General features: G+C 41.8%; 1 protein-coding gene across 2 annotated transcripts; it reads left to right on the top strand.

Moving 5' to 3' along the window:
• The first annotated feature begins 1020 nt into the window (after positions 1-1020).
• Positions 1021-14552, top strand: scg3 (secretogranin III). Of its 2 annotated transcripts, none has more exons than XM_040011250.1 (12): positions 1021-1434; positions 2404-2456; positions 2593-2635; positions 2834-3031; positions 4160-4302; positions 4678-4827; positions 4909-5122; positions 5482-5598; positions 8627-8710; positions 9285-9395; positions 11369-11458; positions 13592-14552. In XM_040011250.1, the coding sequence occupies exons 1-12, from the start codon at positions 1329-1331 to the stop codon at positions 13708-13710; spliced, it is 1428 nt and encodes a 475-aa protein (XP_039867184.1). In that variant the 5' UTR covers positions 1021-1328; the 3' UTR covers positions 13711-14552. The 2 variants fall into 2 exon arrangements, with proteins under 2 accessions (XP_039867184.1, XP_039867185.1); XM_040011251.1 differs by having other exon boundaries at positions 2834-3019; positions 13592-13710.
• The last annotated feature ends 24 nt before the right edge of the window (positions 14553-14576 follow it).

Below are 14576 nucleotides of genomic sequence, written 5' to 3'. Positions count from 1 at the left end.
CAGCTGTTTGCCAACCTAAAGAATAATATTGAAGCTTGTCAAACCAACAAACATGAATGATGTGACATGAAGAAAAATTGTCCAATTATTGACCGGGATGCACTTTAAGCTAAAGCCGGAGGATTAGCAGTGACAGGCCACATCATCCAGCTCATATGCTCCTAATGACTGTCTGGTTGCATCCACAGCCCGCTGCTTTCACACTGTGACATGTGAAATATGAGTGCGCTGCACACCGACAGCTTTCAGGATGGCATCTGATTTTTGGATGAACCATTTGAACTATTAAGTGCAAAACGAATGAAGTTTATCTCCTGCACTCATTTTTTTTCGCAAGAACTTTAAAATCCAAGTATTTCATTTTGTTATACCACTTCAAACCACCTGCTGGTTCCTTCATGAAACAAGCCTAAATCTAATTAGTGGCCAAAGGACAGCGGTCATAAAACGAGCCTGATGTGTGTGTGCACCCTTTGTTTATGTGCTCAAATGCCGTTTTAATAGCGGTTGCTATTGACAAGAAGAAGATCTACAACCATGACGCAGGTTGTGGATGACGCACGGAGTGGGCGGGGTCACCCCCCCCCCCCCCCTGCTCATGTGCTGCAAAAAAAATCATACTCAGCTTTACGGCTTTGCTTCGTCTTCTCTTCAGTTTTATGTGTTATCAATTAATTATCTGATCCTACATAAATATTCTTTACTTTCAGCGCAGTCTCGCGTGTTTTAGATGATTTTTCCCCACTAAAAGCGTCACTGCATGGTTGATGATCATAAACTCATCAAATATCCACACAGCAGAATCTTAACCTGTTCCCACGTTTTGCAGCAGTGTGTGTGAAACTATCGTCCTTGCTTCCACGCATTATTAATGGAGAACTTATAGGATATATAGGTGGACTTCACGTGCACATCAACACTTTTTACAGTGTTTAACTCCTCTTCCTCCCTCCCTCTCTCTCCCCCTCCTCCTCCTAAGTAAAGGCAGAAGGGGGCAGGTCTTGTTGTAGTGGGCTCTTTTACTGCCGTAGCAGGTGATGCTGTAGCTCACACGGGGCTTGGAGAGCCTCCCTGCTTATCTGGTTATAATTACAGAGACCGTGACCTGTTTTCAGCACCGCGGCTCGTCAACAGCTCCAGTGGAGAGACTTGACCAGCCCCAACCCCGCCCGGTACGTCAGGCAGAAGCGGGTTCCTCAGGGCGGCAGTTTCAGCACCATCGGCCGGCCGAAGCGCAGCGGAGCTGTCCACACATTCAGCACTTTTGTTGGGGAGGAGGAAACCGGACAGCAGGGACACCGAGGAGGGATAGACAAGTTATTATCACCATGGCGTCAAAACACGTTGGCCTTTTCGTCCTTTTCCAGCTTCTTGCCCTGAATGTAGTGAGCCAGACATCTGCCTTCCCCACACCTACACCAGCCTCAGCGGACGGTGAGTTGAAATCAATCGTGGAATTCTCTTCTCAGTCTGCGGGCTGGTGGAGCAGTGATTGCTTAGGGGATTTTATAAAATGCCACAAAGTAGTCCACAATGGAAGTCTTTATTTAAGCACATGGTTGTTGAAATGTTAAAAAAAAATAAATCCTACTAAGTTGATATTTCTGTGGGTTTTATACGTTTTAGAGCTCCAGGTTAAATTTAGTTTTAAATCTGTTGATTCATAAATCATAACAGCACAATAATGAGTATATAAATAAATAAAAAGCGGACTCCCTAAAGTTAAGGTCCAGCTCGGCAGTGCCTGACCGGTGGTGTTTTTAAAGGCGCCTGGCTCTAGGCCGCTTGTGGTCTATTTTCGCTGCATTTTAATCTTTTGTTTGATAATCCGATTAAGCTGTGCTTGTGCGGTGGCGAGTTAGGAGAGCAGGGACGCATGAAGGCTACGCATTTATTCAATAAAGTTAGTTTTTTTTAAATGAGACACGTTTAACTATCTTACTGGTTGTACTGATTGTTAGTTATCTATTGGTTTGTATTTTATTTTTAATTTTTTTCGTGTTGACCCCTGTACTGGGTGACTTTTCACTGTTCTGAGGAGACCTTTAAAAGGTCAAGAAGCCTTTTGTAACACAGTGACCTGTCCTTTGTTTTTCACCTTTTTTTCTCTTGTTACAGTTTTTTGGCTCTGAGATGAGCCTCATGGACAGCCAGGCTGCTTATTTGTAATATAGGACAAAGGGAGTATAACAAAATCTATGTGGGATTATAATTTAAGAATAGGATGAGCATCACTATAATATTAAATATATCTATTTTCTATACTGTTCATTTGAGCCTCCTGTACAAGTATTTCACAGCATTGATTTTATATTAACATTTCAAATCTGGCTCTGTTTGTCAGTAATAAAGTCTGGACAATCCAGCTGTTTAGTAACTGCATGCATTTTTTTCCTGGCACAGATAAAACTGTGTACAATAGACAGCTGACAGAAGAAAGACCTCTGCAAGAGCAGGTAAGCTCCTTTCTCCTCCAATATCCGGACAAATGAGCTTTATGGCCACTTGGCAAATAACCGGGGTATTAACCCGGCAAACATTATTAATCAGAGCTTATATCCTGAGTGGAAATTATTTTTTGAATTTCCTCAGATCGCAGAGGCGGACAGCGTGAAGGCTGCAGTACAGTCAGCTGGTAAGGGGAAACCTTATTGCCAATCAATTAATGACTTTATTTCCGCCTGCCGAGTGGAATCATGTTGCAGCACTTCCAGTAAAACAGAATTCATCCGTACTGAGAAGAAAAACTGCTGCAGCCACAGTAATGTAAGATGAGTTCATCTTTAGCGCTCACTTTTCTTTACCCCCCTTTTTTGTTTCCTCTGCCCGACAGAGTCAGAGCAGAACCACGATGACTTCACCATGCTCAAGTCGCTGGCTGAAGGCCCGAAATCAAAGGAGACCACCGAGGTGCCTGCCAAGAAGAAGGACGATCAGTACATTCCCGACGAGTCAGATTCCACCAAGAGCCGACGTCTCGCTGAGGACTATGACTCCACCAAGAACGGGATGGACTACGGCAAGTACCAGGGTACACGCTGTCATGATTTCATGCACTGTAACTTTGGCCCCTTTGCTACAGGCAGGCTTCACGCTGCGTGCTTCTGTCCTTTCGCTGGCAGGACAACGGGCAGGCGTTTTAAGGAAGAGCAGGCAGGATAAACACATGAGTGTGTGATGGGGATGAGCAGAGACAAGAGTCAGAGAGAGAACATGTGAATGCATGAAAGATTATCCTCTCCCTGACTGCGTTTGTGAACGCTGATGTTCAGCTACAGTGCTGGCTTCTTCTTTAATCTCTTCACAGGAAGCTGTGTGAACACATAGCCTGGCATGGTTGAATATTAGTGCGGTATCTCATCTCTGTCCCATGTAAATAATGCCTTTGTCATTGCTCTGGCTTTGACTTAAGACGTGATGTAAAATGCATTCATCCCCAGTTGCTGTCATTGCTCTTTTAATATTTGTAAATTTAGCCAAAACACATTTCTCAACATTTATATTTGGGGGGTTTTTTCTCTCTCACTGGACTTTATCAGATGTGCACACGTTTGGCTGCATGTAATTTTATCATCAGCATATGAGCTGTCTCTGAGGTGAGGTGACTCTGACACAAACCACTGAGCGCCGTCCTTTATTGATTTGTGCATAAAGTCCAACAATGACAAGTGGCTATATTTGGCAAGTGTGGTCTAGATTTCATTTCTCATTTTGCAGCGTGAAGCAAAAATAGGTTCCTGGTGTTTGAAGGCTAAATGCATCAGCGATGATTCAGTCAGGCCAGTGCAGGTACAAGCATCCTGTCGATGCTTATTTTTATTGTCTTTGGACTTTGAGAAGCAGCAGAGGATGTTATGTAAGAGAACAAGCTGTAAAAATTGCACATTTCGTGCTCAGTAATAGAGGCAGAGATATGGTGAATGTGAGGAGAGGGAAAACAACTTTTTACTAGCAAATCTAATAAAAGAGAGACTTGTTTCCGGGTCCAGGTTTGACATTTTATTGTGAAAATGAAAAAAGAAAAAGAGAAAAGTTGAATCAAAGTAAAGAAGTGAAGAAAGAAAAGGATCTTTAGTCGATGTAGTGCACACATTAAAGGAGCTAAAAAAGTGTCTCGAGAAAGCTACCAAACGATAACACGAGTGTCCTCTCCTTTCAGACGACCCAGAAAGCTTCCGCCAAATCGACGGCACCCCGCTGACGGCTGATGCCATTGTTCAGAAGATTGCGAATAAGATCTACGAGGAAGACGACAGGGGAGTGTTCGACAGGATCGTCTCCAAACTGCTCAAACTGGGGCTGGTAAGTTGTAAGCTTCCATCATTCAGTTCAGCACAGCACGCCGCATGGCATTTTCTCAGCGGGAGCCCTCTCTCTCTCTCTCTCTCTGTGCGCTCGCTGCTTCCTCATGGGTTAAGATTTAGAGACGTGTGAATTGTTCTGTGTTTGCACCATTTTGGCTGTGAATTGCTTTTTTTTGTTTGTTTGTTTGTTTGTTTGCTTTTTGCCAGTCAATAAAAACTTTTTCAGTCCTCCCTGAGACGGAGAGCTCAGTGATAGTGATCAATACGTGATATATGGAGTTTTATCACCAGTCCACCAGTATCTATCTTACAGTCCATTTCTTACTGCACACAATCATTCTCAGCCTGCCTCTTTCACTTTGCTGTCTTATAGATCACCGAAAATCAGGCAGATACTCTGGAGTACAAGGTGGCAGAGGCTCTCCAGGATCTCATCACCAAAAACGCCAAAAACAACGAGATTGAGGACGTTGACCAAGAAGCTAGAGGTGCTCAGGATGATGAGGATTCTGACACAAATGCGGTAAAACCTCCAAAAAAACGGTGAATGTAATGATAATAAGAATAAGGATGACAACAATAACAAAAAACAACACCCTTTCAGGACACATGGGAGCCACCCAGGAGGCGCTACGAGGAGGATGAGGATGAGGAGGATGATGAGATTGAAGACGAGGTGGACAGAGATGCGGAAGAAGATGGGGACAACGTCTGGGACAGGGATGCTGACGACGGCAATGAGGTGAGCCCTGAAGATGGGCTCCAGGACCTGCAGTACTTCCCAAACTTCTACCGTCTGCTTAAAAGTCTCAACTCAGGTACAAAAACAAATATGTCCACAAAGTCTCTGTGATGCGTTAGACCACACCCAAAAATATCTTTGTTACACTCATTTCCACCCCAAGATAGCAGTTCTTCAGATCGAGAACAGGGTTAGATTGTTAATCTTGGTGATGTTGTTTTCAGAGATCGAGGTGCAGCTTGTTTTGTTCACCACTTTTCCCTTTACAGATCTAGGAAGTGCAGATCAAACACACACACACACAAAACTAATTATTTATAATCCAATCATTATAACCCCTAGAGTCAAACACCATGTGGTCACATAAAGGCCACGGTAGGCAGTTACCATTATTAGACACCGGTTTGCGATTTGTCTTCTGCTCTGCTGTTGCAGAACAAGACACCCAGGAAAGAGAGACGCTGATCACGATCATGAAGACTCTGATTGACTTTGTCAAAATGATGGTGAAGTACGGCACCATCACGCCAGAGGAGGGAGTGTCCTATCTGGGTAAGACATAACATAATGCTAATGTTGTGTAATGGTTAGAGATTCTCAGCGATTTAATGGGAGGCAAAGGATTGTATAATAGATGGCAGAAGTCCTTGAAGATCCTGCTCTATTTGTGGTAAATAATATTATGTACATGCAGGACATCGTCATAATTCAGTAATGTTGATCTTGACAGATCATTTTTCATCTTGGTAATGGTAATGACAAAGTAGCACAAAGTCAATTTATTGGCTTTTTCCAGCTGCAATTCAAGGTCTTAATGTGGTTGGCATGTTGAGTGCTATAAAAAGTCCCATGGGGCTTCTAATGTGAGCTTGGACAACATCATTATTTGATCAGATCAGCAGCGCAGCACAGACACAGTGATGTTTTACTTTTTCTTCTTTCTTCTCTGTTTTCCTTCTGTTGGATTCAATCAGAGCTCTAATGCAGTTTTAACATTTGTCACGCTGATTGCAAACTCATGTTTGCATCTCTGCAGTGGCACCTGTGGATCACAGCTATCAGGTCGACTTTTAAAAACAATTCATTAACTTAAGCTTTGTTTAAAGAGCCATATGGTTTCCATTTCTATTCCTTTTTTTTAAATCATTTTTCCCAGTTTTTACTGGAAAGAGTTTCACTAAAGAGTTACTGAGTTATTTTATCAGCACACAAACAAACAGCAGAAACAAACTGGGCATTTGGCATTAACAGGTCATGGAAACTAACATGTTTTACCTAATAACTGTTGATCTGTTTGCCTTAAAAACATAATACAATTTTTTGTGTCTGTTAAAACTGTTGGATAAGAGTTGATTTCTAATTTTGACCATAATTTTGATGAAGATCTTCAAAAGCTATTGAGTGGATTTTAGTTTTTTGAAGCCTTTTTTTGTTGCAGTCACTTGAAATCATCGATAAAGCTGCCAAATCTAGATTACTGACCACCAATGTTTGAACTTGTTTTGCTTACATGTGTAGCTAACATGCGGATAAAAGGTGTAGGTTTCCACCGTTGCATTAACCAGCTGGACGTACATGCGCACATTTCTCTGTCTCCGAGTTACCTGAGCTTTCCCCCTGTGCTCTGTTTGCGTTCAGTCAAGCTAATGTTCGCTATCAGCCGACGCAGTGGAGCGTAAAGCCTGCAGAGACAGATTAGTGTCAAGGGCACCCTGTAAAATCAGACTGCTTGCTTTCTTTTTTTTAATGGACGTCCATCACATCACTGGCCAGTGGAAAAGTCAGGCACGTTTAAGGGACAGTTGTCATCTCTGTTTGACATTCAGTCATAGAAAGAGACAACGGAAATAAAATCTTCTTTCATGCATACTCAGGACCGAGTTCGACTTTAACGTCAGGTTCTATTCTTCAAGCTTCTAGAATTCTAACATATGTCTTTTTGTTGCTTTTTCTCTCAAAGCTTAAAGATATTTAAAACACAGTCCTTAGATCCTTAGGTCTGGGAGGGCTAACCTGTCGTATGTCGGTTATAAAAAGATGAATCAATTCTCCTTTGAGTGACCCCTGACAGCAGCTGGCCAGTGTTGTTTCTTACACAGAGGAAATGACCACTGCTGATGTCACTTACAAAAGCAAACAGCCATATACCACGAGAGCGGATGTGAGTTTCCTAGGCAACCCCTCTGGCTTTATAGCATAGGTTGCAATAAGATAATGGAAAAACAATACGTAAATGCCCCCCTCCCCCCCCATGCCCATCTGCCTGTGGCGCTCCAGTGAGTCACACAGGTACACGAGTGAATACACACAGCTGTCAATCTGCCAGCGGATGATGCAGGACTTGAGCTAGAAAGTAAGACGTGGGGGAGAGAGTGGGCGAGTAAGAAATGTTGTGTGCGTGTGCGTGCGAGCACAGAGGAGAGAGTAAAATAATGGGCTTCCACTGTGGCACAGGTGGGAGGAGGTGGAGTGAATACACAGAAAGTGCAGAGCAGAGTGAGATGGTTGAATAATAAAAAAGAAAAATGGAGGAAGGAGGCCGGAGCGAGCAAAGATGAAAGAGGAAATTGCAAAGCTCTACGATGTTCGGTGACAGCAAACAAACTGAACCTTTCTGTTTGTCTTACATCTTTATCGTCCTTCTGTCCTAATATCCACCATCAAAAACTCTTTTGCTCCTCCGCTCTCATATGTGGTCATATTTTATTCACCAAACTCTACCAATCCATAATTTTATTTTATTTTAATCCAGTATATATGACCTCTTTCAGACAGTGAGGTGCACTTTGGGAGTTTGAGTAAACATTTATTAACCAAAATAATACAACTCTGTGGGGAACTTAATTACGCTATGAGGGAACCATATCTGCAGACTTGTAATTATATCAGCTGTGTCTTCATAGAAAATAATCTTCACAGAATACATAAAAAAACACTTAAGAGTCCTTCTACCTGCTCATAAATGCACTGTAGGGATTAAATGCGTAAATAAACCTTTTAAATGCTAAATGAGGGGACTGTGAGGTACATCTGAGAACATCTGCTTCCTTTATTTTTGAACATGAGGTTCACCCCTTTGTTAATCCAGATAGGACTGGATGTCTCATTAAGCTGCATTACCTGGTTGTCTCATTCCATGTTTTCTAACACCTAAGTGAGACCATCATGACCATATATGCATACCTGGTCTATCCCCCCCCCCCCCCAAATAAATGCAGCCATTCTTTTTTAGTCTTTATGAGTGATTAAAAGAGAGGATAAATAGATTTAGCTCACTGTTAACTGCTTTGTACATAAATGATTTCTGTGAGGGCTCTTCTCATACTGCATGCATAAATAAATCAGTGGAAATAATAGTGGAAAACACAAGATTATGTTTATCCCTTTGTTGTACTCCCGAGACTTCTTTTCAGTAATTAGATGACACTCATTTAAATGATAATCAGGCTCTGAGTCGCACAGGAACAGTGCGGGTCACTCAAGCACTTAAGAGGCTTTCATTCACTGTGGAGCAGCAGCGTGACGCTGATGAAATCTAATATGAAATCTAAATTGTTTGTTGTGTTTTATACACCTGCAGAGAACCTGGATGCTATGATAGCCATGCAGACCAAGAACAAGCTGGGCAAACCTCTCCTGCCACCTGAGTTTACTGGACCAAACGGTAAACAGCTGCACAGACTATCCTCCAGACATGCCAGACATTAATGAAACTATCATTAACATATATTATTAACACATTAATAGTTTCAGTTCAGTTATTTTACTTTTTTTCCATCAGGAATGCCCTTCTGCTTAAGCTAACCGGCTAAAGGCAGGAATGCACTTCTGGCCATTAGCCAGTTAGCTTAGCTTAACACTAAAAACACCCCACTGTCTACACTAGAAGATTAAATCCACCTAGCAACACCCCAAAGCTCACCAGTGAGAACACTGCATCATGCTTAACATTTTCTAAATGTGGACCTGAAAACAGTAATTTAGATGGTTACATGCTACTTCTTGTGTGCTATTGAGCAGCGTCACTCATCTAGACATACAGCCTGCAGGACAATCCACCATTAAAATGTATTAATGTTTTACAATATCAAATCAGATTTTTTTAAAAGACTAAACAAAGTATACAATGTAAGTAATTTAACTAAACAATGAAGTTGTTCACCTGTAGCTTTAAGCATCGCTGTCAGCAACAGACCAGGATTTTTTTTAAGGATTCCTGTCCTGTTTCTTTGCTGTAGGGAAAAACCTGGATGAGGATGACAACACCAAAGCTGAAGCTGCCAAGATGCAGAAGGAATATGAGAACCTGAAAGATTCGACCAAGGAAGAGCAGCCATCAGCTGAGACCAGTCAGTCCACTACCTAATCATCTTTTTTTCTGTGATTTAAAAAGAAAAATCTAAAATAATTTGATACTATCTAACAGTTTTGCCCTTGCAAAGCAATAAGCTACGCTCCTGTAATTCTTTTCTTGCATTATTTTTTTAGGGTTTGTTTAGTGCCAAACATCGCAAGAGTCAAGAGTACATGAGTCACAAATATTACAAATCCCACAAGATTAGCTCTTTGAAGCAAATCATCCTTTCCTACCTGACTATTAGGCTGACTACAATTTCAGACATTTTGTTTTTCAGCAGAGCTGCCACTGAAATATACAGCGCTGTGTATTCGAGTCCCTGAACTAGGCCAGTCCAATAGCACTCAAAGGAAAGCTTGTCACAGCTGCCATTATTCTGTGTCCCTGTCTGCTGTGCTGTACCCACTCATCAATCTAATCCACGCACGTACGCACACACAAACAGGAGTGCATAAAGAGGAAAAACAAATGAATCACAGAGCAGGATTACCACCATGACATTTCAGCAGGAAATGAAGGAAATATGAAGTGCTGCCTACTAAACTCTGGTTTATCTGCATGTTAAAAGGCTGAGTTGCATAATATGATATTTACGGAACAAATTGGGTTAAAATCCAAATTTGATGTGTGATTCATCAAATCATTGCAAGTTTGCTGAAATATATAACTGTAACTGAGCTTTCTGTGTCAGAAAGTGAAACTATACATGTCTTTGATTGCAAGCAGTGAATGTTACAGAGAATAAAACAAATACATCATCATTATCTCAATGCAAACCAACACTTGAGGCCTGCTTTCAACCCTCGCTAAGGTCTGGCTTTTGACTCCAAGGGGAAAGATTACAACTGTCATTCAGTCCCGGGTCACGTGACTCTGGAATAGCCATTTATCAGGCCCAGCTCTGATAAGCTCTGAAAGAACACATCACACTTGGGTGGACATGCTAATTTCAGAACCCTTTTCCAGTGCAGTGCAGTAATGGCTGTTGAAGTTTCTGCAGCTGTTTGTCACATTGACCCAAAGATCAACCAGTTGAGTTTAGAAAAGAAGGAAAAGTAACCACTGCAACATTGTCACTAGTGCGGCTTTATACTATTTCCAAAACTTGTTTTCCTGCTGGTTTGTTCATGATGAATGAGGAAAACAATGGTTGTGTCACACACCTTTGATTTGTTTGCTTATCCTTCCTGTCTTTAGAATAGTAAAAACCATCACTTCAAAACAAATTAGCAATACTGGGGTTAGTAATCTAACCAAGCCCACACCTAAACCTGTGTGAAAAGGGGCTGACTTGTCTTATGATGACAGAGTATAGCAAATGATACTTAAAGGTCCAACAACCAGGTTGTTCAGCCTTTTCATTCTGAGATTTCCTCTGGTCTTCCAGTCCTCTTACTTTTACCCGATTTGTTTTCCTAACTTCTTTAGCGACTTTCTCCGATAACTAGATGAAAACACACTCACTGGTGTGGGACACGGTGCTGTAGATTTTGCAGGGGAAGTGCATCTGAATAACCCGAGTTATACAGCGCAAGAGGAGGCGTTCAGGGTGTGTGTGGGCATGAAAGAGAAGAAGCTTTATTTAGTAAGAACCAGTAAACTGTCAAAAGGATTTTGATTTTGGGGGGGAAACAGGCACCATTTCTACCATTTTTTTAAAGTGGGCATCTGATTTCAGCAGCAGTGCTTTATTGTGCTGCCAAGTTATTAAAGGAAAAATCTTGTGTTGTCAAAATCTGTGTTTCCATGGCTTCTGAAAGGAAAAAAGTAAAAATAAACAAAGTGCGCTTTTTGCTTTTGAAGAGTTTTGAGCTATAAATAATTGACATGCCAAAGACAGCACAGACTGATTCTTTGGTGAAAACAAAGCTTACCTGAGCTGAAATCTTTTGCATTTTGTAATATCTTAACGAACCGGTTCGTCGCCTGCCTTTCTCTTCATTTTCCCCTTTCCTCTAACTCCAGATCGGCCTGGCAAATCCGAGACTTATCTGGAGGCCATCAGGAAGAACATCGAGTGGCTGAAGAAACACAACAAAGAAGAGGGCAAAGATGGTGAGACGTGTCCTCACGTTCGACAATAGATGAGAAAAACTGGATACAGACCTCGTTCTCGTGTGTCTGCTTTTTGTGCAAAAGACACAAACATTTCCACGCTGAGTCCTGAACGGCTTTGTTGAGCACTACGAGCCAGAACTAGAAGCTGTCCTCTCCTTACTGAACAGCTGTAGATCACAGGTCTGAGGCGATGCGGCAAAGAAGAGGAAAAATTGAAGCCTCTTTTGTTCGCCTTGATTTGCATTTTCAAAGAGAGTGGGATACTAACATAGACGCTGCACTCCAGATCTCATGAATATGGATAACTGTAAATGAGTTGTCCTAATTGCCGTGATACAGCTGGCTTGTTCAGAGACAAAGGTCAGTTCATTTATTCCCTCCTACCTGTTCCTCATCATTGATGGCATCTTTGAAGAAGAAATATATTTAATGATACTGACCCTGCTCCACAACACTAAAATATCAGGCATCAGCATCTGTCTCGGGATTTTTGTGTAATGTTTGTATATTTTCAAATGTATTTCTTTCCCGGAACAATCGGTTTCCATAAAGAAAGTCTGCAGATCTGTGGAAACTGTGGAAGTTTCACACACTACAGTGCACTCGTCTAACAAGAGGAACCTGCTGTTGGGCTCTCCACAGAGTAAAATCGATGCCCAGTGGTGCTTAATTAAGCAGAGCAGAATGAAATGTTAATGAGTTCTCACTATTGAGGCCATCCGCCCAATGGCGATCATCTCAGTAGGAAATCCCAGACAAAAACAGCGAAAAAAGAAAAAAAGTAAACAGTTCCAGCTAAGTGAGATTTATATCTGTTGTGCTGGCAGGCTTGATCTAATCTGAGCTGATCAATAGTGAACCAGACAAACACGGGAATTAAAGAAAACAAAAAACAAAGTGTGACCCAGATTCTCGTGTGGATCTTAAACACGGAAGGGAAAGAGAAGAAAAGCAAGAGACTGACAGTGAGCTTAAAGCACTGAATAGCAGAGAGGAGCAAAGCAGCGGGGAAGTTTTGTCTGGAGCTCATCTCTGACCTTGCTCTATATAGGACACCTCATTAGCATTCAAGTGCGTGGAGGAGTTGTCTGGGACAACAGAGGGCCTCCCTGCCTGCCTGTCAGTGATCTGGACAGGAGACAGACTGATACTGGTGTAAGAAAGGACAAGTTCAGGCTGAACGCACAGAGGGTCAAAATGTGCCCGAGAATCACCCAATTTTCCCATACCGAGACACTCAGTAACTAAAACGACACACCGCCAGGCCCTATTTATCTAGCACAGCTTGTACCACTTCAAAACGCTCTCTAAAGTCCTCGTCTTCCTCGTCCTCTCTTCTTTCAGAGTGTTAGACAAAAAAACACCCTCATAGAAACAGAGAGTGTAAGATGGGCCATTTATTGTGCTCACTCTGCCAGAAGCACCCATTACAACAATCTCAGCAGACTCTGTGTGTGTTTACGCCTACGCACCACAGAGATTAGCCAGAAGAGCAGATGGACGTAGAGGCCGCATCCTGGTTTGGGCTCTTGGCTCCTCAGTGCCAAGATTGAGAGAAGTAGTGCTGTCTCTAATTACATCCTGCTAATCCTTCACGCACATCATGTCCGTCAAATCAACTGTATCTTCGAGCAGTTTAATAATTTGCTTCTGTTAGAAATGTTGTTAGGAAGATGCTTGGGAGTGACTGTGGGACTTGTTGGCTGTCCTCTAGCCTCCTGCAGCCACTTTACTCAGAGTCTGTTAGCACAGAGAGGGGTGCTGGTGTTGCGGCAGCTGTTTGCCTGCACTCATTTGTTACCATGATGGATAATACAGAGTTAGGCTGTGTTCAACTCTAAATATAGCCACAGCCATATGGTGCAGTTTCAAATCACAATTAGTTGTCTAGAGCATGGTGGAAAACAATGTCACAAAGTCTTTTAGTTAGCAGTTATTTAACTGGCAAGTGTGTTTCGCTCTGAGATCTTTTGACCTCATTTCATTTCGTGCATTTCGGCCTAAGACAAAAATGACCTTAATCCTCCTTGAACCCTGTTTGGGTGTGCCATCTTAAAAAGACAGCACTTCTAGAATGTCTGATCTTTCCTTTAACCTCACGATCTTCTCCTGTTTTCCTCATCTTTCCAGATTATGACCTGTCCAAGCTGAAGGATTTCATGGACCAGCAGGTTGATTCATACATCGAGAAGGGCATCATCGCCAAAGACGAAGGAGACACCATCAAGAGGATCTACAGCAGTCTGTAACACTATTGTCCATCCTGTAACCAGCCCGGCCTAAAAACCACACACACACACACACACACACCAGGGCTCAATCTGATATGAATAATGCTCAAAAAAGCCCAGATTACAACTTATTATTACCGAAGGCATGGTAACGTATAAATGTTGTATTCAAACCTACCTGCTTAGGGGAACTCCCGGAGATTCCTATATGTATTAAGAAATGGGAATTCATAACACTGTCAACACAATAAAAAAAAAAAAAAACTTAAATTATTCCTTCCAGCTACTGAACTGATTATATTTGCACGCCAAGATCAGAGTAATAATCACTAGAGCTAAGAGGAAAGTCACACTTGTCAGATTTTAGTGCTAGCTTTTACTCCAACCTGACTCCAATGGGACATGAATGTTTTGGGTATAATGCCGTAGTTTTGTCATAACTGTTTTCCACACAATTTTACAGCAAAACATGCATATATCAAGTTATTCTCATTGTATTTAACCTGTGTTAGCCTACATTTATTTTTCCCCCTCCAGTGTATGTGTAAGCTCCTAATGTACTCTCGCTTTTTACTTTACCAAAAATATATTTGTTGTGTATTTCAGTGCCCTATGTACGCCTGTTCTGTTGTAATCCCTCCAGAGCCCAATAGGGGGCGGTGTCTGATTCAATCAGTTCTCTCTGCATGTCTTTTGAGTTCAACATTTCTATCTCTGTAGAGGAAAAACAGATGAAGTATTTTTAAATGTAAATATTTGTGATTTTTTCCTAAAGTTGTAAAAGCAATTAAAACATTGCCTTTTCTTTACTCGACTGTGCTCGACTGTGATGAAGAAGCAGCACTGGAAGGGAACATCGAGAAAAAAAAAAACCCTCTTGATCT

The sequence above is a fragment of the Simochromis diagramma genome, unplaced genomic scaffold (genome assembly GCF_900408965.1).
Source record: "Simochromis diagramma unplaced genomic scaffold, fSimDia1.1 OVJJ01000603.1, whole genome shotgun sequence".
In the NCBI taxonomy this organism is placed as follows: domain Eukaryota; kingdom Metazoa; phylum Chordata; class Actinopteri; order Cichliformes; family Cichlidae; genus Simochromis; species Simochromis diagramma.
Note: the sequence above shows the minus strand (reverse complement) of the source record. Positions and strands in the feature narration are given on the sequence as shown.

Bases quoted from the DNA above. Each gene is read 5' to 3' on its own strand.
- scg3 (XM_040011250.1), top strand. From the start codon at position 1,329: ATGGCGTCAAAACACGTTGGCCTTTTCGTCCTTTTCCAGCTTCTTGCC. The intron at 4,828-4,908 runs GTAAAACCTCCA...ACACCCTTTCAG, and splicing joins AGGATTCTGACACAAATGCG to GACACATGGGAGCCACCCAG. The intron at 11,459-13,591 runs GTGAGACGTGTC...TCATCTTTCCAG, and splicing joins CAAAGAAGAGGGCAAAGATG to ATTATGACCTGTCCAAGCTG.